At 39.7% G+C, this 23,974-nt stretch overlaps 1 protein-coding gene across 5 annotated transcripts in view; it reads right to left on the reverse strand.

The window, feature by feature from the left end:
- Positions 1-12,600, reverse strand: part of PDXDC1 (pyridoxal dependent decarboxylase domain containing 1) — a 47,963-nt gene extending 35,363 nt beyond the window's left edge. For 2 of the 5 annotated variants that reach the window (XM_079120577.1, XM_079120578.1), the window contains exon 1: positions 12,383-12,599. In XM_079120577.1, the coding sequence (XP_078976703.1) occupies positions 12,383-12,403 (21 nt within the window). In that variant the 5' untranslated portion in view covers positions 12,404-12,599. Of the gene's footprint in view, positions 1-287; positions 1,366-12,382 lie in introns of those variants that run through there. The other 3 variants (XM_079120575.1, XM_079120574.1, XM_079120576.1) reach the window with 2 other exon arrangements.
- Positions 12,601-23,974: the final 11,374 nt, after the last annotated feature.

Raw genomic sequence — 23,974 nt, forward strand, 5'->3', positions numbered from 1 at the left:
ATCCTAATTCCTGGAGCCTGTGAATGCTATTTTATATGGCAGTCTTTGTAGCTGTGATTAAGTTAAGGATCTTGAGATGGTGCCCTAAATATAGTCACAGGTATTCTTATAAAGGAGCAGGCAGAGGGAGACAACACACACAAGAAGGTTACATGAAGACAAGAGAAATCTGAAGATGCTGGCTTTGAAAATTGGAATGATGTGGCCATGAGCTGCAAAATGCTAGCAAATGTCATATGCTGGACAGGCAAGGGAAGACCTCTCCCTCTGAATACAGCCCGGCCCACCTTGATCACAAACCAGGGACAAGAACTGCAAACTCTGGTTCCAGAACTGGGGGAGAACACATTCCATTTTCTTTCCTTTTTGAGAGGGGCTCTTGCTATGCTGTCCAGGATGACCTCTAACTCCTGTACTCAAGTGATCTTCCTGCTACTGCCCCCAGGGTAGCTGGGATACAGACATGTATCACCATGCATGGCTTTGTTCCAGCTGTTTAAAACCACAAAGTTTGTGAAAATTTGTTATAGCAGCCATAGGAAGCTAATATACCCATAAGTCTAGTCTGTAAGAGCTTCCATAAACAGAGCATCTATTTGGAAGAAACTGTAGTAGTGATGGTATCCAGAGGATGGACAGTCTCTCATTTTCCTTTCTTCTTAATCTCCATAGCATAGTGCCTTGGATCACTATGTAGTATGAATTTTGTTATAAAAAATTGCAGAAACTCTCTTCTCCTTTCTCACCAAGTGTCTGCTTGAAGGAGGATCTGTATTTCTCCTTCTATTCATATTGTCTATTACACCTGGCAATATCTTCTACAGCACAGGTGTGTAGTAAGTGTGTGCTACATTTAGTTTTACATTTAGTTTTACATTATATCTTCATATATTCCCAAGAAATTCTATCAGTTTACCAATATAAGAATCAGAAAATGTCAAATTCTAGAAGGGACTTTAGGGATCTAGGCAAGTGTTCTTGGGGAGAATGGGCTGGGTAAAATGTTGGAGCTTCCACAGGAGGCATCACATGCAACACCAGACCTTAAATTATACTGCAGAGCTATAGTTACAAAAATGGCATGGAATTGGCACCAAAACAGACATGAGACTAATGGTGCAGATTAGAAGACACAGAGATAAACCCACATAAACACAGTTATCTCATGCTAGACAAAGGTGTCATAAACACACCTTGGAGAAAAGATAGCCTCTTCAATAAACGGTGCTAGGAAAACTGGAAATCCTCATGTAATAAAATAAAATTAGACCCCTATCTCTCGCCTTGCACAAAACTCAACTCTAACTGGAGATCAAGGACCGAGGTATTAGCTCAGAGACCCTGTACATGAAGAGAGGGCCTATAGAATAGGAGAAAATCTTTGCCACCTACACCTCAGATAGAGTATTAATTTCCAGGATATATAAAGAACTCAAAAAATTTAACACCAAAAACCCCAAAAAAAACCTCAATCAATAAATGGGCAAAGGAACTGAACAGATATTTCACAGAAGAAGAAATACGAATGGTCAATAAATTATGAAAAAGTGTTCAACATTACTAGCAATTACAGAAATGCAAATTAAAACTACACTGAGATTTCTTCTCACTCCAGTCAGAATAGCAATTATCAAGAATACAAGTGACAATAAATGTTGGCAAGGATGTGGGGTAAAAGGTATACTCACACACTGCTGGTGGGACTGCAAACTGGTGCAACCACTCTGGAAAGCAGTAGGGAGATTCCTTAGAAAACTTGACCCAGTTAGCCCACTCCTGGGCATATACCTAAAGGACTTAAAATCTGTATACTATAGTGACGTGGCCACATCAATGTTCACAGAAGCTCGATTCACAATAGCTAAATATGGAACCAACCTAGGTGTCCTTCAATAGATGAATGGATAAAGAAGTTGTGGTACATATATACAATGGAAAATTACTCAGTTATAAAGAAGAATAAAATTATGGCCTTTGCCAGTAAATGGATGCAACTGGAGGCTATCATGCTAAGTGAAATAAGCCAATCCCAAAAAAACCGAAGGCTGAATGTTCTCTCTGATATGGAGGTGCTGACTCTCATAGGCAGGGGTTATGGGGAGGAGGGGAGGTTCATCAGATTGGACAGGAGGAAAGAGATAGGAAATGGGAATGGGAAAGACATACAGTGAATCAGAAATAACTTTCCTGTGTTCAAATATGAATACATGATCTGTATAATTCCACATCATGTACAATCACAAGAATGAGAAGTTATACTCCATGTATATGTCAAAATACATTCTATTGTCATGTATAACTAAAAAGAACAACAACAAAAAAATTGGGGCTTTCAACTCCCTAATAACCATTAAGCAGATTGGCTTTGTTTTATACATAAAGTTTTGAATAGTTTCATTTCTAAAAACTCTCATTAAAAAGAAGAAAATGGGGCCGGGGTTGTGGCTCAGTGGTAGAGCGCTCACCTAGCATGCATGAGGCCATGGTTTGATCATCACATAAAAATAAAGGTATTATGTCACCTGAAACTAAAAAGTACATATATTAAAAAAAATCTTAGAGGTGAGGAAATTAAGACTGAGAAAGGTGAAATGATTTACCAGTGGTCATGCAGCTAATAAATGACAGCCAGAACCCTGGGTCCCTGACTCCCATTCCCAGCCTCTATTACATCACACTGATGCCACAAGGGCTTACAAAGTAATCATGTAGCCACATCCATTCTGATTTTTAAACAAATTAGAAAAATCATTTTCAAATAGGTGTTTTTAAATAAAATCCACAACTTAAATGTAACCACAGACAGGTTGGGAAGCAATCTAGAGCATCTCAGTGCTCCGATTATGAAGAGGAGGAACAGATAATGGTCAAGAAAATATATCTCAACTCCTACTAAGTCTACTGGTTATGTTCCCCCTTATCCTCATCTCTGATGACTCCAATCTGCATCCCCTACCGTCCGGCCCAATGAAAAGATAAGCAGTTTTGCTCGGTCGATCATCCTGACCTCCATGCCTCATGCTTCTAACACTTGCCTCAGCTGAACACCTGTGGGCCTGTTATCTACCTCTAGCTACCTACTCAATCACAATTCAGTATGTCCAAGAAACCCTTGTGGGTAGAAGCACTTTCACTTTTTCACATCCCCTGTAATGATACTGATGCCATTTTTCTCTAAACCCACTGTGAAACTTCTTTGCCTGACAAAAATGATTATATTTATGGGAACAATGGAACAGAAGCCTTGAAATTAGGCCATTCTGATGTGCAACTGCCATTTATTCTGATGATTCCCTATATCCTTTATGTGAATTGTTTCAGGAATATTCTTTCCAGCACAGATATATTCCCCAACTAGACCTGGAGGACTCCCCCACCCCATGCTGGGAATTGAACCCAGGACCTTGTGCATGCTAGGCAAGCACTCTACCACTGAGCTACAGCCCTAGCCCTTTTAATTTTATTTTTGAGACAGAGTCTCACTAAATTGCCCAAGCTGGGCTCAAACTTGCAATTCCTCCTGCCTCAGACTCCTGTGCTGCTGGGATTACAGGCCTGAGCCATTGCACTAGCTTAGATCATGAACTTCTTGAAAACAAGAATTCATACTCCCATTAATTTTGACTTTTCTTACAGAACTTATTGTACTCTCTCAGCACTGAATATCAACATACTATCTCTTTAACAGTCAATTGTCCCTATAAGATTGGAACAAATTTTGCAGTTAAGAAAAGAAAAAAGACTTTTAGAAACCACTTTATGTGAACAATATGAATTTATAAACATTAGAATCACAGGCAATGACAAGATGCTCACACTGAGAAAGGCAAAAGGATCATCCCCCTTCTTAGTCTCTCATTGAGCAACTGTTCTCCCTCCTACTTGCTTCGGTGGGGTAAGCAGTGGGTGGATGTGGATGGATAGGGAAAGCAGCATTTATAGTTATAGTGGAGTAAATTAAATGTGAATATGACTCCAATGCTGTAGACCCTCACATGCTTGTTGCATTAACTGGATAATCCAAGATACAAAGTGTTACCAGTAGCAGGATCATATGAGGTTCTAAGCCAAGGAATGCTTGAAGGAAAGTTGTACATTTATTAATGGATCCCTTAAAACTAAAAGCCATGCCTACATAAGCTTCTACACTAAGGATAGTCACTACCTTCTTATTCACATTTCCTACATCTATTACAGTGCCAGACAGGGTAGCTGCATGATACATGTTGCTTTACAGTATCAGGGCAACAGCCAGACACAAACCGAAAGGAATAAATGGCATACAGAAGCCTATTTTCAGCATACAGAAGGGGGCTGCTTTATGATATTGACAAGCAAAATAGTTCAATGTCAGGTTCTTAGGAAGAATGTCATAATTTCTATCTTTCAGCACCAAACACAGAGCCTGCCACAGAATTTTAGTATTCAGTAAGATTTATTTTCCTTAATTACCAACTTACTATAATCCAGGCATGATGCTAATAAACCCCTTTACATACGCTACTTCCTAATTAACACAAAATCACAGAGTTAGTATGCTTTAGAGTCAGAATTTAAGTCTTTATTACTCTAGAACCAGTGCTCTTAACCACTAGTCAGTACTGCTCTCTATATTACAATGTAAGTCAATGAGGTGACTCACACTCTGAAAAAGCTCTTGTGCTCAAAAATCATTATAACCTAGTCTTAATTTTAAAAATGACCTTTGCTTGATTAACGTTTTCATTTAGGAAAAAAAAAAAAAAAAACAAAAAACAATGATTCTCTGTACAGGGAAACTTTCTATTCTACAGTAGTCCTTACTAGAAGACTATAATCTTATCATTCAAACTAGGGCATTATCAAGAGTGAAAGGGTATACTATTAATAATTAAACCAGGACTAAAGGTATAAACTGGGTCAGTCCTGAGCAAACCAGGATGTGCAGTTACCCTACCCTTAACTAAAATGTTTACTTCAGATCTTACACCATTATTCCTCTTAGCAAAGTCCAGGGAAGTTTATATGATGATGACCGTTTATGAATTGGTTAAAAGGTTAAAAAAAAAAAAAAAAAGGCTGGGCACAGTGGTGGATACTTATAATCCCAGTGGCTCAAGAGGCTGAGGCAGGAGGATCTCAAGTTCAAAAGCGAGGTGCTGAGCAACTCAGTGAGACCCTGTCTCTAAATGAAATACAAAATAGGGCTGGAGATATGGCTCAGTAGTCGAGTGCCCCTGAGTTCAACCCCCGTACCAAAAGAAAGGAAAGGGGTTATGGCTCAGTGGGTAAGCACCCCTGGGTTCAATGCCAGGGGGAAAAATAAAAGACACCATGAAACTGGACAGCAGCAGCACACCTGCAGGGCAGGGGCTGCCAGTGGCATCACGATCTAAAATCTCACAGGACTGCTGCAACGGACTTCTTTTTCTAACTGTGAATGTGTTTGAATACATTTATAAAGGGTCACGTGAAGAGTAGGGCTTATTTTACTTAAGTCTTTATAAAGCCTTATATAAAACTTGAGTAAACTAAGCTGACTAAAAATCTGGGTTCTACTAGAAACAATTTCAGAAATAAAGGTCCCTTTATAAACAGACAAGCCAGCAGTTTCCAACCACTCCTGAGGCTGGGTGGTGGTTGGTAGCCTCCCACCGTCCTCAAGCAAGCCCACCAGGTGCACGGTGTGCGAATGTGCCGTAGTAGGGGGCTTGTCCAGCAAAGAGTACTGTAAGCCAGGGCGGAGTCCTAGCACTTCCTCTGACCCTGGGTCCTTAAGCCTTAAAGAGGCTTGCAGCAATCACACCATTAGAAAACAAACCAAAAACCATGCAAAAGAGAGAGCACTTACAAAGCGTGACAATCCATGCACACCTTTTCTAATCACAACATTGACGGGTGGCATTGCTGAGAATTCAGTTACATTTTAGGCTGCAAATTTACAAATTGTTAAAACCCAGGCACTTTTGTCTCCTTCCATCTTCTAAGAACTGGATACTCTCTGAAGACATTTTTAGCTATCATTCACTCTACCCCGAACATGTCTGTGAGGACAGGAAGACATACTGTAATTATTGGCTCATTAAGCATCATAATGTTCCTAGTTGAAAAGGGATGTGTAAGTGCTGTTGAAGTGTACCTAGTAGTATTTAACCTTGCAAATTCCTCAAGAAGCAGAAAAAACCAAATGGGGCAAAAATACACAACTGAGTGGTAAAAAATCTGGTAGAGTTGAGGCAGCAACAAAATTGAAACACCTGCTATCAAATCCCAGGCAGAGAGAGCAGTATATGGAGGGAGAAGAAAAGGCATCCGAGTCATTTGTCTTAGTGAAAATACCAGAGATCCAAGTTTAAGTTTCAAAAAAAACACCTTAAGACCAATTATAACTCCAAAATCCTGGATATTGCTTCTGAACAATCAGTTCACTTAGAAATAATATATCATGAGTAAATGCTTCCCAATAACCATGCAAAGGGAAAAACACTACACAACAGGCCTTTATTTTTTAAATCTTTCTAGTTTATCTGGAATCATGGTTCATTTTGGGACAAAAAGAAAATTGCTTAGAGTAGCATGCTACACAGTAACTAATACAACTCTTTCACTGATGGGCTTCTAAAGTTTTCCTAGGATTTGTCAACAGGTGATCAAATCTGAAAGATAAAGGTACCTATTATCTTTGGGCTGGGGGCATAACTAGTGGTAGAGCACTTACCTAGCTTGCCTGAGGCCCTGGGTTTCATCCCCAGCACCAAAATTAAGAAAACAAATTATCCTTATTAATATCATCACTTCCAAAACTGAACTGGAATTATATAGGATTAATGATAGTTATTTCATCTTAAAAATACTAAGAAAATCTGGAATCTAAGAAAATACTTAAAAATTCTAAGGAAAGGAAATCACCAATTCTTGATATGTCTTCAGACTTTTAAGGCTGAACTGTGTCAAGCTGCCAATATTAACAGTTACCCATGTACAAACAAAACCAGCAACTTCTAAGTAAAGACATTATTTTGCTGTTTTTGCTCTTCTGCCATTAAAAAAAAAAAAGTTACAGGAAAAGTTGACTCCTCTCAATCATTTTTAATCCAGAATGCATCTTTCATAGAAATTAAAAGTAGATGGGGTACAAGTTTGGATTCCAAAAACTATCTAACTTTAAGGAAGCTTGATACTTAACATTTGCAGAATACAAAACAAAAAAGAACCCTATTGCACATCAACATTTACAGCAGGACAATTCATAATAGCCAAGCTATGGAACCAGCCTAGGTGTCCTTCAATAGATGGATAAACAAAATGTTGTACATATACAGAATGGGATATTACTCAGCCATGAAGAAGAATAAAATTAAGATATTTGCTGGTAAATGGACGGAACTGGAGGCTATCATGCTAAATGAAAATAAGTCAATCCCCCAAAAAACCAAAGGCTGAATGTTTTCTCTGATATGCAAATGCTGACTCTCAATAGGGGGAGACTCTCAATTAGGGGGAGAGGTGAAGGTTCATCAGATTGCACAGGGGGAAATGGGGGGAAGAGATGGGGAATGGGAAGAGGAAAGGCAGTACAATGAATCAGAAATAACTTTCCTGTGTTCAAATATGAATACATGACCTGTGTAATTCCACATCATGTACAATCACAAGAATGGGAAGTTACACTCCATGTATGAATGTCAAAAACCATTCTGCTGTCATGAATAACTAAAAAGAACAAAATATTTTAAGAGTTAACAAATGGCTTTCCTGTCTCTTGATTCATATTCTGCCAACAATAATACAAGGACAATCATATCATAAAGTAAAAATGTACAAAACACAATTAAAGCAAACTCTAGAAAAGTGTAATTCCAAACTAAATATTCTTCTTAAAGAATCTCTTCCACAAAATCTTTCCTGGTCACTTCATGCACTCCCTGTTTCTTAAGTCTTGTGCTAGTTTTACCCCTCCTTGCTATTCAAGAATTTGTATTAAAATGCGTATGCTCCTTATAAACACAGCTTCCTGATGGGACCATGTCTTAATCATCTAGAGTCTCAGCACCAAGCACTGGGGTTCGACCTCGGCTAACCTTCAGCTAATAAAAAAGTGTGAATGAAAACAGCTTCTGCTTTTGGTGAAGTCAGACAAAACTAAGGTCAGACAACTCCTACCTATAATTATAACTCCAAAATCCTGGATATAGTGAAACACACATGGAAATGGGGACCACATTTGCAATCCTGAATAAATCAAGAATCACCAAGATTATAAGTTTTTAGGAGCAGGAACTTTGTGTCACAGTTAAGTCCAACCAGTCTCCTCAGGTAATCATTTACTGACATCCACCCTGCACCTGTACGCAAAACCCTCACTTCATAATGAGGCAGGAATCCACTTTAAACAAAAGCCGAAATCACAGTCTATCAGGTCTGCATACAACACCTTTCTTTCGACACAGAAGAGTGGACTCTGCAAAGGCACACAAGGAAACTGATCTTTGCAAGCTTGGCTAAGAGGGGGTTTTCCCCTCAAACTTTTTAAGAGCAGGGACAGGAATTCTGGCAGTCCTTATCAGCAAGTAAGGATCAGGAATGTTCTATTCATGCTACTCCTACTGCTCCTTAATAACCTTTAGGGTAACAGCAAAATGATAAAAGATTTCCCAAAACCTGACCCAAAGAGAAAGGGAGCGGGGGACAAAACAACTTAGTTTTGGATGAAAACAAGAAACAAAAAAGGGCTGAGTTATTATTATTTTGGAACCAGGGATTGAACCCAGGGGCATTTAACCACTGAGGCACATCCCCAGCCCTTTTTTGTATATTTACAGACCAGGTCTCACTGAGTTGCTTAGGGCCTCGCTAAGTTCCTGAGACTGGCTTTGAACTTGAGATCCTCCTGCCTTAGCCTCCTGAGCCTCTGGGATTATGGGCATGAGCTGTAATTATTTAAGTAAAAAACAGGGTTCAAGTTGCCTCTCGGGATGATAAGAGATGTAACAAATTGGCCAGCTCTATAGTGCTACCCAGCAGAACTTTCTTTGGTGATGAAAATGGACTATAGCTGCTCTGCCTAGTAAGGCAGCCACAAGAAACACATGGCTCTTGAGCATTTGGAATGTAGTTAGTAGAAATGAGAAAATGAATTTTAAAGTTTAATTAATCCAGATTTAAGTTGGTCATGGTGCCTACTGACTCTGCAAAGCACAGCACAGCTCTTGAGTCTCTCAGTGATCATCACCCAGAAGCAATTCTTTCCATCCTTTGGGGACAACTGCCTCCACTGGAAGTCATTTTTAGTTGCCACAACTCCGGGGAGAGAGGACTATAGCATCTTGACAGTGGGAGGTCAAGGATGCTGCAATGCATGGGATAGCCCCCCCACCCCCCTTACAGAGAATCATCCAGCCCAAAAAGTCAGGAATGCTAAAGTTGTCAATCTGCTAAGTTGGTTCAAGGATGGAATTAAAGTAAACTCAAGGGTCGGGTGTGGTGGCACATGCCCATACTCTCAGCTACTTGGGAGGCTGAGGAAGGACGATCACCAAGTTCAAGGCCAGTTTTGGCCTTTAGTGAGACCTTGTCTCAAAACAGAAAATAAAAAAGGGCAGAGATGTGTAGCTCAGTGGTAAAGTGTCCTGGATTCAAATCCCCAGTATCTCAAAAAATAAAGTAAACCCAAGGCAAACTGCAGTACATCTTGTTTAAACAAATGCCCAGGAAGAGATTTTTTAAGCAATAGGAAGCAGTAGGTCTTTACTGAAAGGTGTAGGTGTGTATGTGGTGAATAATTTCTTAAGATTGTCACCATGAATAATTACCTCCTGTGGCATTTTTTTCACTCAAATATTAACACAAAGAGTAAACACTGAGATTATTCTACAGGGCCCTGTTTTAAGTTGGACATAAAGTACCGAAGGCTCAAGACCCCAGCCCTTCTCCTGCTTGAATCCCTTGCCTTCTCAATTAACCTGCCTGGTTTCTTAAGACATCCCTCATTTCAGATACAAGAGAACTGATATTGTTGTGAAAGAAAAGCAAATCAATGCAAGCAAGTGGCTCTGTCATGGCAGGGCTGCACATTTACACATTACCCAAAGAAAAAGCAAGGGTCAGAATTATATTTGAACCAAAGGAAATGTAAGGAGTGATTCTACTAAATGATGATAGCTTCCCACATCTAAGTCAGGCAATACTTGAAACTTTAGACCATGAGTATCAAACAACACTGTGGTTTCTACAGTCATATAAATTATGCAAGGATCAGTTTAAATGGGATCATTCAGAACTGCTCAAATAGCTCACACTTATGTTAGCAATGTAGAATTTAACCCAGAATAGTATATTCCTCAAAGAAACAGGAATAATGGACACAATTCAATGTTTCACTTTGATTCAAATTGTTTTTTTAGAACATAAAAGTCATCAAAGTTCATACCATGGCAATGCTTTTTCTTTTCTGCCCACCGAGCATTAACAGAAATTGTTCATTATAAGCAAAACTTCCTTTACTTAATTGAATATAAAAATGACAAATAATCCTAGCTCTAAAAAACTGATTCAGAATTTTCACACTAGTCTAAGGCAGAAACTTCCATCCTACATGTTCTGAATTCCTAAGTTTTGTGCAATTTTTGTGAACATCCCATCTTTAACCATGCTGGAGTTCCAATACTTGTTCAGATCTTCATTTGGAGAGTTTAAGATCCTTCATCATCAATTCACATTTAGGGAGCATCTATCATAATCTACTAATCAAATGTCAGAAAAGTAATATTTAAAGCAGGATTCCAACCCACTCTGTTTTGCAGATTTGCCTAGAAAGAGCTACTCTTGGAGAAAAAAAAAAAAAAAAAAACCCATTTCTTTCAGGTTTCTGAATGACACAAGCCCACCCCACCTTCTCATGAAATTGGAAACAACACAGAAGAGACATTTTTAGCATCACTTTATATTCAACTACTGTGTTACACACATGATCTTGACCAAGGTTTCTCAGGTTCAGTAGTACTGGCATCTTGAGCCAGATAATTCTCTGGTGTGTGGCTGTTTTGCACAATGAAGAAGTTTAGCAGCATCTCTGGCCTCTTCCTATTGGGTACCAGCAGCATCTCCCTGGAACCATCCCACCCCCACCTTGTGACAATCTAAAATATCTCCAGAAGTTGCCAAATGTCCCTCAGGGAACAAAATTGCTTCACGGTTGAGAACCCTGATCTTCAATGAAATTCAAGTACTAACAGGTAGGCCCTGTGCTAATCAGAAGACTCAAGAAAAAGATATTATCTTTTCCTTTTCTTGTTTTCCATCCAATTTATGTTAAACCACCAAGGAATAGGTTATACCATTGCGTGTGCCTGAAGACAATCTGGCTTAATTTCTACAAATTACTGCCTTCAATTCTCCAGTGATAAATGAACAAATCTATGGCAGCTGCTGTTTTGAAAACAAAGTATGTTATTTCTGACCATTCAACATTAAAAAGGAAACAGTCTTAAACACCAGCATTGTTCCTGAATTCCACATGTAAGAAAAACTGCGTCTGCATCCAACTGGACAAGCAGAATCCCAAGCTGAAATATGGAATAGGGCTCTGAGGAAAGACAGAATGTCAGGTACCGAAGGAAGGACTCCGTTAAGAAACCCAAGCACCTGTTCTCATTTACAAGCCCCAGATCCGGACAATTAGAATCCATTTCACCCGCCAGAGCAGTCAGTCCAGTACATCACGCCGCTGTTCTCTCAAGGGGAAAACGAGGGAAAGAGCTGGTGAATTGGAGGCTGACGCCAACATCTCTCCTGGCCACCAGAAAGGAGGAGCCACGAAGTTGTGGAGCAGCTGCAATCCCCGAAACTAAATTCACAATCTATGAAATACCCACCCGCTCTAGACCCCAGTGGTTCTAGCCCGGGGTTCACAATCTACACGATCGGAATCACGTGGGGGAACTTGCTAAACACGTAATACGAGTCCCACCCCCCAGAGGTTCAGACCCGAGGGCTGAAATCTTGTATTTTCACTAAAGGGCCCTGCGCACGCTGAAGTTGCAAGGCCACTGCTCTAACAATTTTCTTCCTAACTCGGAAACCACAGAAAACCTTGCAGCTGGCTTCGAAACCACTGGGGCTTCTTTCCTGGCGCTCGTGGGGTCCAAACTGGTAGCTGCCGACACCCGAGAGGGCCAGCCCCGGCTCAGGCCGGCCCCTCGCGGAACCTCGGCAGGCCCTGGGTCGGCCGCTAAGGAGCCCGGCCGTGACGCGGCCAGGCCGGGCCGCTCGCCCTCGCGGCCAGACCTCCTCGGCGGCCGGTTAGCCCCCGGCCCCTCCCGGGTCACAGTGGCAGCTCGCGGGGAAACAGTCGCCCCGGAGGCGGGGGCCTGGGCCGCAGCGCCGCCCTACCCTCCCGACGGACCTTCTCTAGGGACGCGTCCATGGCTGAGGCGGCCGGCGGAGTCCGGTGAGTCGCCCGGCAGTCCCGGGCGCTACTTCCGCCTCCCGCGCCCGGCGGTGGTTTCCACGCTGGCAGCGCTGACGTCCCCCGCGCCCGCAGCCGGCGGGGCGGAGACGAGGAGGAGCTGCCCGGCGGCGCCGCGGGGTGGGGAACCTGCCGGGTGCGGGAGGCGAGGCGGGGTGGGGCGGGGCCCCGTCAAGGTGGGCGGGGCCCTCTAGGCTTCCGTACCTGGCCGTCACGCCGACCAGCCCTAACGCTCCCAGGTGAGAGGGGGAGGTGAGATGGTGAAACAGTACCAAACTCACTTTGTTCAGAAGTTTGTCGCAAATATCCAGGTAGAAGTAAAGTAATAACAAATTATCCTTCGTGTGTTGAAGGTCTAAAAATAACTAGTGACGCACCTTCATTTTCTGGTCCAGGCTTATAAGTCTCCTCCACCCTCAGCATCCCTCAGGAATGGAACAGGCCATTCACCTCAGGAGGGTGGGGCGGGCGAGCCTCCTCGCGCATGCGCAGGATCGACGGCGTCCAGCGTGCTTCAGGCTTTTGGGGTTTTGAGGCTTCGTGCCTCTAAACGAGTTCTGTAGTTTACTACAGGCGCTGGGCCGAGCCCAGGTGTTTGTCCCAGCCCTTCCCGCAGGACTCTGGACGGGAAAGGTTTTGAGACAGATGGTCCAGCCTCCTCCTGCATGTCACAATTAGGACTGTCGGGTGATAGGTAGTAAATCTGCTGCTGCTCTTCCCTGTTACAACGGCCCTCAGGCGTAGGAATCAAAGCTCATCTCTCAGGTCCAGTCTAGCTAGGATTCGTTCCCACACACCCTAACAACTCGTACTGCCCCCGTCATCGCTTCTCTCAAACCGTATCATTGTCCTCCGTTTCTAACGAGTGGGCTGGCGTGATTTGATTAGTGCCAGTCTCCACTTCGGGATGCCGGCCACGGTCGCAGGCAGTAGCACTTGCCCCCTAGAAGACCAGTGATGTTACAGTCACAATACCGTTCCTTTTCTCTCCTGTTTATACACATCTCTTCCGAAGTCTGTGTAAATGGGTGGCTTTTCCCGTGTAGTAATTAAATATTTTGAGCTATCTTATATTTTGGTTAAGACCCAGTTAATTACATTGTTTTCTAGCAAAGGAAACCTGCGTGCTGGTTTACAGTGTGCAATAGAAATTTGTGACTCTCCAAAAAGCTCTGCAAACGAAAGTAATGATCAAGTTTATATCTTCCAAGAGCTAAAAATTGTGCCTCTGCTCGAGCAAAACAAGTCACTTTGCCTGTTTGATGAAAATTTTCAAACATTTTTAAAAAGGTCAAAAGAATTGTACAATGAACAACCATGTATCTACTACCTAGATTCTATAGTTAAAACTTTTTTTTTGTTTGTTTTTGTCAGAACTGGTGGTGGAGGGATTGAACCTAGTGCCTTATGCATGCTAGGCCAGATCCCCAACCCTACAATTAACAATTTATTTTATTTGTCTTATCATATATAGTATCCATAAACTCATCCATCAATATATGTTTTGGTACATTTCATCTCTGATCACCCAGATATAATTAAAGACTGATTATTAAAGACTCATAATGTTATATGACCAGGTGACACAGGCCCTTAATCTCACTACTCAGGAGGCTGAGGCAGGAGAATCCCAAGGCCAGCCTGGGCAACTTAGCAAGACCCTGTGTCAAAATAAACTTTAAAAAATGGATTGAGGTCATATCTGTAGTAGAGTATTCCTGGGTTCAGTCCTTCCTACCAAACAAACAAAAACTGGTAATTTTAAAAGCCACTTCCAAGTATCTGTGGATTCCATTACAAAGTATATTCTGCAAAACAAATGCTGTAGAGATAAAAGTTTACTGTTTTAAAAGTAGACTTTGAAAACCCAACATAAAAAAGTGGGAGAATTTGGTTCATTTAAAATTTAACCAAACATTGATAGCCAAATAGCACAGTTAAGTGATAGAAATACATACAAAACAAGATCCCTGCCCTTAAGGGAAACTGCTTTGGGCAGAGGTCTTTTAATCTGAGGTCCAGGTAATTAGTGAGACTCCAGAGACTATGCCCAAAATGTTGTGTGTGAGTACATTTTTCGGGGGAATGTAAAATGTCCACTGCTTTGAGTTAATACTTAAGTTTGTGACTCTCCCTCTTCCCCTCCAGCTGATAAACTATAATGCAGCATTCTTTGGGACATTAAAGAGTTATGTGTAGATATTATGGGAATCTGCAACAGGAAACCACTAATTGTGGGAAAGTTTAATCTCCACTGATATATGTCTTACATGTGTTGTTAACAGACCTTTCTTGGTTAATAGGCAAAAAGGAAACAAAGTACAGGAGGTATGTGATTATTTTCCCCTTCGGGTCCATTCACATGATTTTGTTGTGACCTAGACAATAATTCCAACGATATTGTAGATTAATATCTTAATTTTTTACTTTTAAAATCAACCAACTGATGCATGTGAAAGATTTGATTATTAATTCATCACCGCAGTGCAAGAATTATAAATTACCAAAAAATGGGAGGGCAAAGACAGGTTAATAGTGGTACAAATAGAATAGATGTTTCTAGAAGAATTAAATGAAGGCACAGAGATTTAAATATAATATTTGGACATAAAGAAAACCTCTAGAGGAAATAAAACAAACAGAAATCAGACATTGGAATTGGCAAGAGATATTGTAAATGGCAATAAATTTCTCACTTTTACATGATGGAGTCAGTAGTTTCTAAAGAAATAAGAATTTTTTTTTTTTTACATAAGTGAAGGCATTTATGTAATGGGGTTAGGGGATGAAGACAAGGGAAAAGGGTGATATTCAGTTTTACATTATTCTGCACAGTTTTGATTTACATTATTTGTATGCTTTTCTCTCATGGATTAGAATTTTTTATGTAAATAGCCTGTAAGAAGCTGATTCCAATCAGTTTTTTGAACCACCTGAGCAACTTCAGAGAAGTCTGCAATTCCTAACAGCAACTCAAGGTGGCAACCTTGAGATGGGTTGTGTCTTACCTTGCTTCATTGGTGACAGTTTTTGCTATCAAACGTATTTAAAGAATATATTTATATTTAAGGATATATTTATATTAAATGATGTATTTATATTTAAATAATATACATGGTTATTTATATTTTCATGTTTTATTTATATTTTTCCACATTTTTAATTAATTTCGCCAATATCACTCCCCAGCTCTTCCCCCTCCCCTGGCATTACCCCACCCGCCAGGTGTCCCTTCCTCTATTCCACTGTTTTCACTTTGGATTTCCATGAGATGCCTCCCCACACACCTTTCTTTTCCTTTTTCCTGTATAGCTTCCACATATGAGAGAAAACACATAATCCTTGACCTTCTAACTTTGGCTTATTTCGCTTAACATAATGTTCTCAGGTTCTGTCCATTTTCCTGCAAATGCCATAATTTTATTTTTCTTTATGACTGAATAAAATTCCATTGTGCATATAGACCACATTTTCTTTATCTATTCATCTGTTGATGGACACCTAGACTGGTTCCACAATTTAGCTGTTGTGCATAGTGCTGTTACAAACATGAGTATGTGTGTATCACGATAGTACAATGACATTAATTCTTCAGGATAAATACCAAGGAGAGGTACAGCTGGGTCATATGGTGGTTCTAGGCCTACTCTTTTGAGCAACCTCCATACTGATTTCCGTACTCCCACCAACAGTGTTAAAGTTCCTTTTTCTCCATATCCTCTCTAGCATTATTGTTTGTTCTTTTCTTTTTCTACTGGGGATTGAATTCAGGGGTGCTTTACCACTGAGTTATATCCCTGGCCCATTTTTTAAAAAAATATTTTAAAAATTGTTGATGGACCTTTATTTATTTATATGCAGTGCTGAGAACCAAACCCAGTGCCTCACACATGCTAGGCAAGTGCTGTATCACTGAGCTACAGCCCCAACCCCCTTAACCCATTTTTTAAAATTATGAGACAGGATCTCACTACATTGCTAAAAATGTTGAACATTTTCTCATATATTTGTTGGCCGTTTTTATTTCTTCTTGTGAGAAGTGTCTATTTAGTTCATTTATGCATTTATTAATTGGGTTGTTTTTTGGTGGTAAATTTTTTGAGTTCTTTATGTATTCTGAACATTAATCCTCTGTCAAAAGAGCAGCTAGCAAAAATTTTCTCCTGTTCTGTAGGTTCTCTCTTCACATTCTTGTTTCCTTTGCTGTGTAGAAGCTTTTAAATTTGGTGTCATTCCATTTATTAATTCTTGGTATTTTCTCAGCTTTAGGAGTTCTCTTGAAGTTATTGCCTGTGCCTATGTCTTGGAGTGTTGACCCTATGTTTTCTTCTAGGAATTGCAAAATTTCTGGTCTAATTTCTGGGTCCTTGATCCATTTTGAATTGATTTTTGTGCAGGCTTAGAGATAAAGGTCTAGTTTCATTCTTTTACATAATGGATAACCTGTTTTCCCAGCACCATTTTTAAAAAGACTGTCTTTCCTCCAGTGTATGTTTTTGGCACCTTTTTCAAGGATCAAGTGACTGTATCTCAGTGGGTTTGTCTCTGTGTCTTCTATTCTGTATCATTGGTCTATGTGTCTGTTTTTAATGCCAGTACCATGCAGTTTTTATTATTATAGTTCTGTAGTATAATTTGAAGTCAGATATTGTTATACCTCCAGCATTGCTATTTCCCTTTTTTCTCTTTTAGAATTGCTTTGGCTGTTCTGGGTCTTTTTTATTCCCAATGAATTTTAGGACTTTTTTTTTTTTCTGGTTCTGTGAAGAAAGTCATTGATATTTTGATGGGGGTTCACTGAATCTGTATATTGCTTTTGGTAATGTGACCATTTTAACAATACTAAATCTGCCTGTCCATGAATATGAACAGCCTTTTCATCATCTGAGGTCTTCTTCAATTGCTTTCTTCACTGTTCTATAGTTTTTATTGTAAAAGTCTTTCACCTCCTTGGTTAGATTTATTCCAAGGTATTTTATATTTTGAGGCTATTGCGAATGGAATTGTTTTCCTGCTTTCTTTCTCAGTGGATTCATTATTGGTGTATAGGAAAGCTATTGATTTTTGTATGTTGATTTTGTGTCCTGTCACTAATATAGTATTAAGGGAAAATTTTTATTGTTCAGATATGCATAAAAGATCTGGGCTTTTTTGTTTATTTGTTTTTGGTACTGGGGATTGAATCCAGGGGCACTTAACTGGAGTCACATCTCCAGCCCTTTTTTATTTTATTTTGAGACAGGGCCTTGCTAAGTTGCTGAGGCTGGCTTTGAACTTGTGATCCTCCTGCCTCAGCCTCCTGAGCTGCCTGGATTACAGGAGTGCACCACTGCACCTGGCAAAAGTAATTAGTTGTTTAATGTCTGTCTTCTTTGGTATAAATGCCATTTTGGCAGGCAGAGAGGTTAGTCTTTAATATTACTATATTCTCAATGACTGGCAGATAGGCTAGTCAAAAAATATTGTTGAATGTACGAATAATGAATATATACTAGCACAATGAGTAAATTTTATTTTTCCAAATATTTTCATTGTTTTCAGTGTGGGTTTCATGAGTATCCTATTTTAAAGACCCTCCATGGACAGAGAGGCAATTTACCACCCAAGTGTCGCTAACCCAGTGTCTAGGGTGCGTTAGGGGTTCCATGAGTAATTATTGAATACATCAATTCAACAAATATTTTCTGCGGGTCTATTATAGGCCAGGCAGTATTGTAGAAATTAGGGATTCAAATCAAAGGTGATTAAAAGAAGTTAAATTTTTGTCTTTTTTTGATTCTTATACTCTATTGAAATGGATAACAAATAGCAATATAATACATTAATTACTTACAAATTTAAGGCAGATAAAGTAGGATAAAAGAATAGTCAATTAGGAATGAATCCATCCCTCAGCTATCAAGTTGAAATCTGTGTTCTAAACACTGAAAGTATTTGTTCAGTGATAATTTGTGAGACATAGAAGAAAAGTAAGCAAAATAACCACTGCCATCAATGATGTAATGATTTATTAATATTAAAGACTTTGTGGGAAAACATTCCTGTTGCTATTTTTCTGGTACTCAAAGGACTATTTTTTTATATTAGGAAGTTTTCCTCCATCATCTAGTTAACACAGAAGCAGAGTTGGCTGTGAAGTCTTTGGAAGATCTGAAGCAGATAAGTTAGGACAATGTGGTCATGTGAAAATAAGGATTTCAATTCAGATTTAAAAACTACAATTTAGCTTGCTTCAGATTTCTTTACATTTTATGAAAGTACCCAGATTTTTCTAAAATGGTGCACCCCAAACGTAAATAAGCAATGATGATATGAGAAGGAAAAACATGTGCAAATAGTCAATAAACATGTATAAAAATTTACCATTACTTGTCATAAAAGAAATGCAAGCCAGTCACAGTAGTGCACACCTGTATTCCCAGGAACTCTGGAGGATGAAACAGTAGGATCACAAGGTAGAGGCCAAACTCAGCAGTTCAGCCAGGCCAATGGCCCACACTTGTAGTCCTAGCAACTGGGGAGGCTCAGGCAGTAGGATCACAAATTTGAGATCAGTCTAGGCAATTTAGTGAGATCCAGTCTCAAAATGGAAAAGAAGACTGGGAATGTAGCTTAGCGGTAGAGCGCCCCTGTGTCCAGTCCTTCGTACTGAAAGAAAAAATGTTTGAAAAAGTCTACAGCAGCATTGTTTATAATTGTATGAGTTGTATAAAATTTATACAATTGTATAAGTGTATAAAATTGAAAACAACTTATATATCAAATAATATAATACAATGCAGTTGTCACATTGTGAACAAAAACCTTGTGCTTGTGGGGCACACTTAGCTCCAAATCAAAGCAGCCTTCCCTTCCATTCAGGTCGCTACCAGTGAAATTCTAGAGCCCACATGAAGAATGTTCTGGAATACACAATTTTCCTCTGCTGTCACACCACAATACACACAGATGACTTCTGTGACCTCAGAAGATGTGGGGGTTTCTCCCCACCAGCACACCATTCTGCAGCAGACACCAGCTAGGGTGTCCTCTAATTGAATTCAGTTCTGACACAATCTACCTGGAGCTAGGGTCAGATCCCACAGGTGGACGTTTGAGTCCCCAAGACTGCTCCCCACTTTAGATCCAGTCTCAAGTCTGGGCCTCAGGAACTTCTGACCAAGGGGCTAAAAACAGGGGTTCCCATATCCCCTGCTCAGGTTCATGCTCAGGCTCACAGAACTCGGGCCTCGAAGATCAAAAGTCACCCACCAGATACTTGCATGGACCCAAGTGAGGAGTCAGTTGTTTCAGTAGGCTCAAGTTCACAAAAGCAGTCAAGATCCTGCAAGAAAAGGAACTCGGGCAGCCGTGACCATTGTGACCCATACGTCAGAGGCGTCATCCACAATGAAGCTCATGGGAGCATATTGCTGAACTATGGTGACCTCTCAAATTGGTGATAAAAACAAGTAACTAAAATCAACTGAAGCAAGAGGCCTTCTTCAGGTTTTCCCTCAGTTCCACCACCTCTTCTGAAAGGGTGGGGCTTTGGTCTCAAAGCCTTTTAGGCACAGTAGTCTTTCAGTTGTCGGAAACTTTAGGATCAGAAGAGAAACTAGAGTTTATTTATTGTGGCTGAGTTGGTGGTTCTTATGAAGCCCCAATTCATTTTTACAAAATGAAATAATAGCAGCTACAATAAGCATCATTGTGATCATGTGCATGTATTTTTAATGTGATCCTCAGTTGTAAATTGAAGCTTAGTTCCCCACTTACTCCCTGCTGAAAGAGTTCCTAACAGAACTCTCCTTTTACATTTTAATACTGTGCTTGGTTCCCCAGTCCTCCCCCACTGTTCGGAGATCTTAATTCCACAAGAATGTGTTCTCTCATTATTGCCGGAGGGCTCTGAATCACAACTTCCACAGATGACAAAGCATCACTGTCATTAATTAATGTATCTTAGAACACCTTTTGTTTGTAGGCCATGCTCGTCTTAGCATTAGCTTGATTTATAGATTGTCTGTAGTTACTGAATTTTTGAAAATCGTTTTTTTAAATTAATTTTTATTGTAAACAAAAGGGATACATGTTGTTTCTGTTTGTACATGGAGTAACAGCATACCATATGCATAATCATACATTTATATAGGATAATGATATTCGATTCGTTCTGTTATTTTTTCCTTCCCCCCCACCCCTCTTTTCCCTCTATACAGTCCCTCCTTCCTCCATTCTTGCCCCCCTCCCACCCACATTATGTGTCATCATCAGCTTATCAGCGAGATCATTCGTCCTTTAGTTTTTTGAGATTGGCTTATCTCACTTAGCATGATATTCTCCAATTTCATCCATTTGCCTGCAAATGCCATAATTTTATTATTCTTTATAGCTGAGTAATATTCCATTGTATATATATACACCACGGTTTCTTTATCCATTCATCAATTGAAGGACATCTAGGTTGGTTCCACAATCTGGCTATTGTGAATTGAGCAGCTATGAACATTGATGTGGCTGTATCTCTGTAGTATGCTGAAAATCGCTTTTAAGAGGAGACAAGAACACAGCCATTCGTGTAGAACCATCCAAGTCTTCTGAGCATTCCTTTCTTTTTCTTTCAGCTCTCATTAAGTAAATGAGTTGAGCTGCTTGATAAAGACCATCCTGGATTTTGGCCGGTACACCTCTATGGATTGTTCCCATTCCCTGGCCTCATCCAGTCTCTGTGGGGAGTGATGAGACCATGTAGAGACCATGCAGTAGGCTCTCAGGGACACTAGTCCCATCCCTCTGGGGTTGCCAGATTGAGCAGAATAAAAATGAAAAATACAGGGTATCCGATTAGCCTTTAATTTCAGATGAACAATGAAGACTTCTTCCAATGTAAATATGCCCCGAACTTTGTATGGGACATGCTTACACTAAAAAACTTATTCATTGTTCATTAGATATTAAAGGTAACCGGGCACCTTCTATTTTACTTGGCAATCCTAATCCCCATTTCCAGCTCCAGGTCTCCTTTTCTAAGAACTGAATTTTGTTTATTTGGCTCAACAAATTGGATAGAGAGAATTGAGTCGGAATCATTAGGGGGGGTTTCCTTTTCTCATGGAGGAGGAGAAGCAATTCAAATTCTTTCTACAGCCTACAGTTTACTGCCTGGTACATTATGGTGCTCAATGAATTATTTTTTTCATCTCTTTTTCTAATTCTGGAATTATTTCAAAATTTAAAAATTAGGCCACAAAGAAACTGAGAAAATACAAAAAAAATTTATAATTCCTTGTATCTTATCAGAGGGAATGAAATTAGAAATTAACATGACAAAACCCTGCAGAAATTACACAAACCTAGGGAGATTGAACAATACACTTTTGAAAGGTGAATGGGTGAAGAAAGAAAATGGGAGAATTTTAAAAATTCTTAGACTCGAATGAGAATAATGGGGGGAAAAAATACCAGAACATCTGGGACACTATGAAGACAGTTCTAAGAGGAAAGTTGACAGCTATGAGTGCCTACATAAGAAAATCAGAAAGATCTCAAACAAACAACTCAATGGGGAATCTCAAGTCTCTTGAAAAAGAAAACAAACCAATTCCAAAACCAGGAGAAGGAAGGAGATAATTAAGATCAGAGCTGAAATCAATGAATTGAGAATAAAATAAAAATAGAATCAATGAAGCTGGGCGTGGTGGCACATGCTTGTAATCCCAGTGGTTTGGGAGGCTGAGACAGGATGATCGTGAGTTCAACCCCAGCCTCAGCAAAAGTGAGGCACTAAGCAACTCAGCGAGACCCTGTCTCTAAAGAAAATACAAAATAGGGCTGGGGATGTGGCTCAGTGGTTGAGTGCCCCTGAGTTCAATCCTGAGAAACCAAAAAAAAAAAAAAAAAAAAAAAAAAAATCAATGAAACAGAGTTGGTTCTTTGAAAAGATAAACAAGATTGATAAGTCCTTAGCCAAACTAACCAAAAGAAAAGAAGTCTCAAATTAGAGTAGGGAAAAAGGAGGATCACTACAGATGTCACAGAAACCCAGCACTAATTAGGGATTATTTTGAAAACTTATACTCAAATAAATTGGAAAACCTAGAAGAAATAGATACATCTCTAGACTCACATGATCAATAAAATTGAATCAAGAGGACAGAGGAAACAAATGGATCAATAACCTGTAATGAGGGGGCTGGGGAGATGGCTCAGTCAATAGAGTACTTGCCTTGTAAGCATAAGGCCCTGGGTTTGATCCCCAGCACCGCCCCCCCCCCCAAAAAAAATAACCTGTAACGAGATAGGAGCAGTAATAAAAAGCCTCCTAAAAAGAAAAGCCCAGGACCAGATGGATTCTCAGTTGAATTCTACCAGACCTTTATTTATTTTTTAGTTGTTGATGAACCTTTATTTTATTCATGTATTTATATGCAGTGCTGAGAATTGAACCCAGTGCCTCACACATACTAAGCAAGTGCTGAGCCACAACCTCAGTCCTTCTACCAGAACTTTAAAGAACTAATGTTAATACTCCTCAAATTATTCTATGAAGTAGAAAGGAATGGGGGCATTTCCAAATTCATGCAATGAAATCAGTATCACCCTAATACCAAAACCAGATAAGGATACATTAAGGAAAGAAAACTACAGACCAATATCTCTGATGATGAACTTAGATGCAAAAATTCTTAATAAAATATTAGCAAATCATGTTCAATGACATATTAAGAAGATTGTACATCATGACCACGTTGGTTTTATTCCAGAGATGCAAGGATGGTTTAACATGAACAAATCAATAAACGTAATTCATTGCATAGATAGAATTAAGGACAAAAATCACTTAGTAATCTCAATAGATGCAGAGAAGGCCTTTGACAAAATTCAGCTCCCTTTTATGATAAAAACTAGGGATAGAAGGAACCTACCTCAACCTCATAAAGACTTTATGAAAAACCCAAAGCCATTCTCATAATAAATGGGAAACTGAAAGCATTTCCATTAAAAATCTGGGACAAGACAAGGATGTCCATTCTCACCACTCCTATTTAATATAAAGCTAGAAATTTTAGCCAGAGTGATTAGGCAAGAGAAGGAAATAAAAGAGAGAAAAATAGGACAGGAAGCCAGGCATGGTGGCACATGCCTTGAATTCCAGTGGCACAGGAGAACTGCAAGTTCAAAATCAGCCTCAGCAACTTAACCAGACACTAAGCAACTCAACCAGTCCCTGTCTCTATATAAAATACAAACTAGGGCTGGGGATGTGGCTCAGTGGTCCAGTGATGCTGAGTTTAATCCCCAGTACCCACTGCCCCCCACCAAAAAAAAAAAAAAAAAAAGTCAAATTATTACTGTTTGCAGATGATACCATCCTATATCTAGAAGATCTAAAAAAACTCCACCAAAAGACTGCTAGAGCTAATAAATTCAGCAAAGTAGCAGGTTATAAAATCAGCATACAAAAATTGGTAGCTTTCCTATATTCCAATAATGAAGCTGCTGAGAAAGAAATCGGGAAAACTGTTTCATTCATAATAGTTTCAAAAA

The sequence above is a fragment of the Sciurus vulgaris genome, assembly GCF_902686455.1.
Source record: "Sciurus vulgaris genome assembly, chromosome: 18".
Taxonomy (NCBI): Eukaryota; Metazoa; Chordata; class Mammalia; order Rodentia; family Sciuridae; genus Sciurus; species Sciurus vulgaris.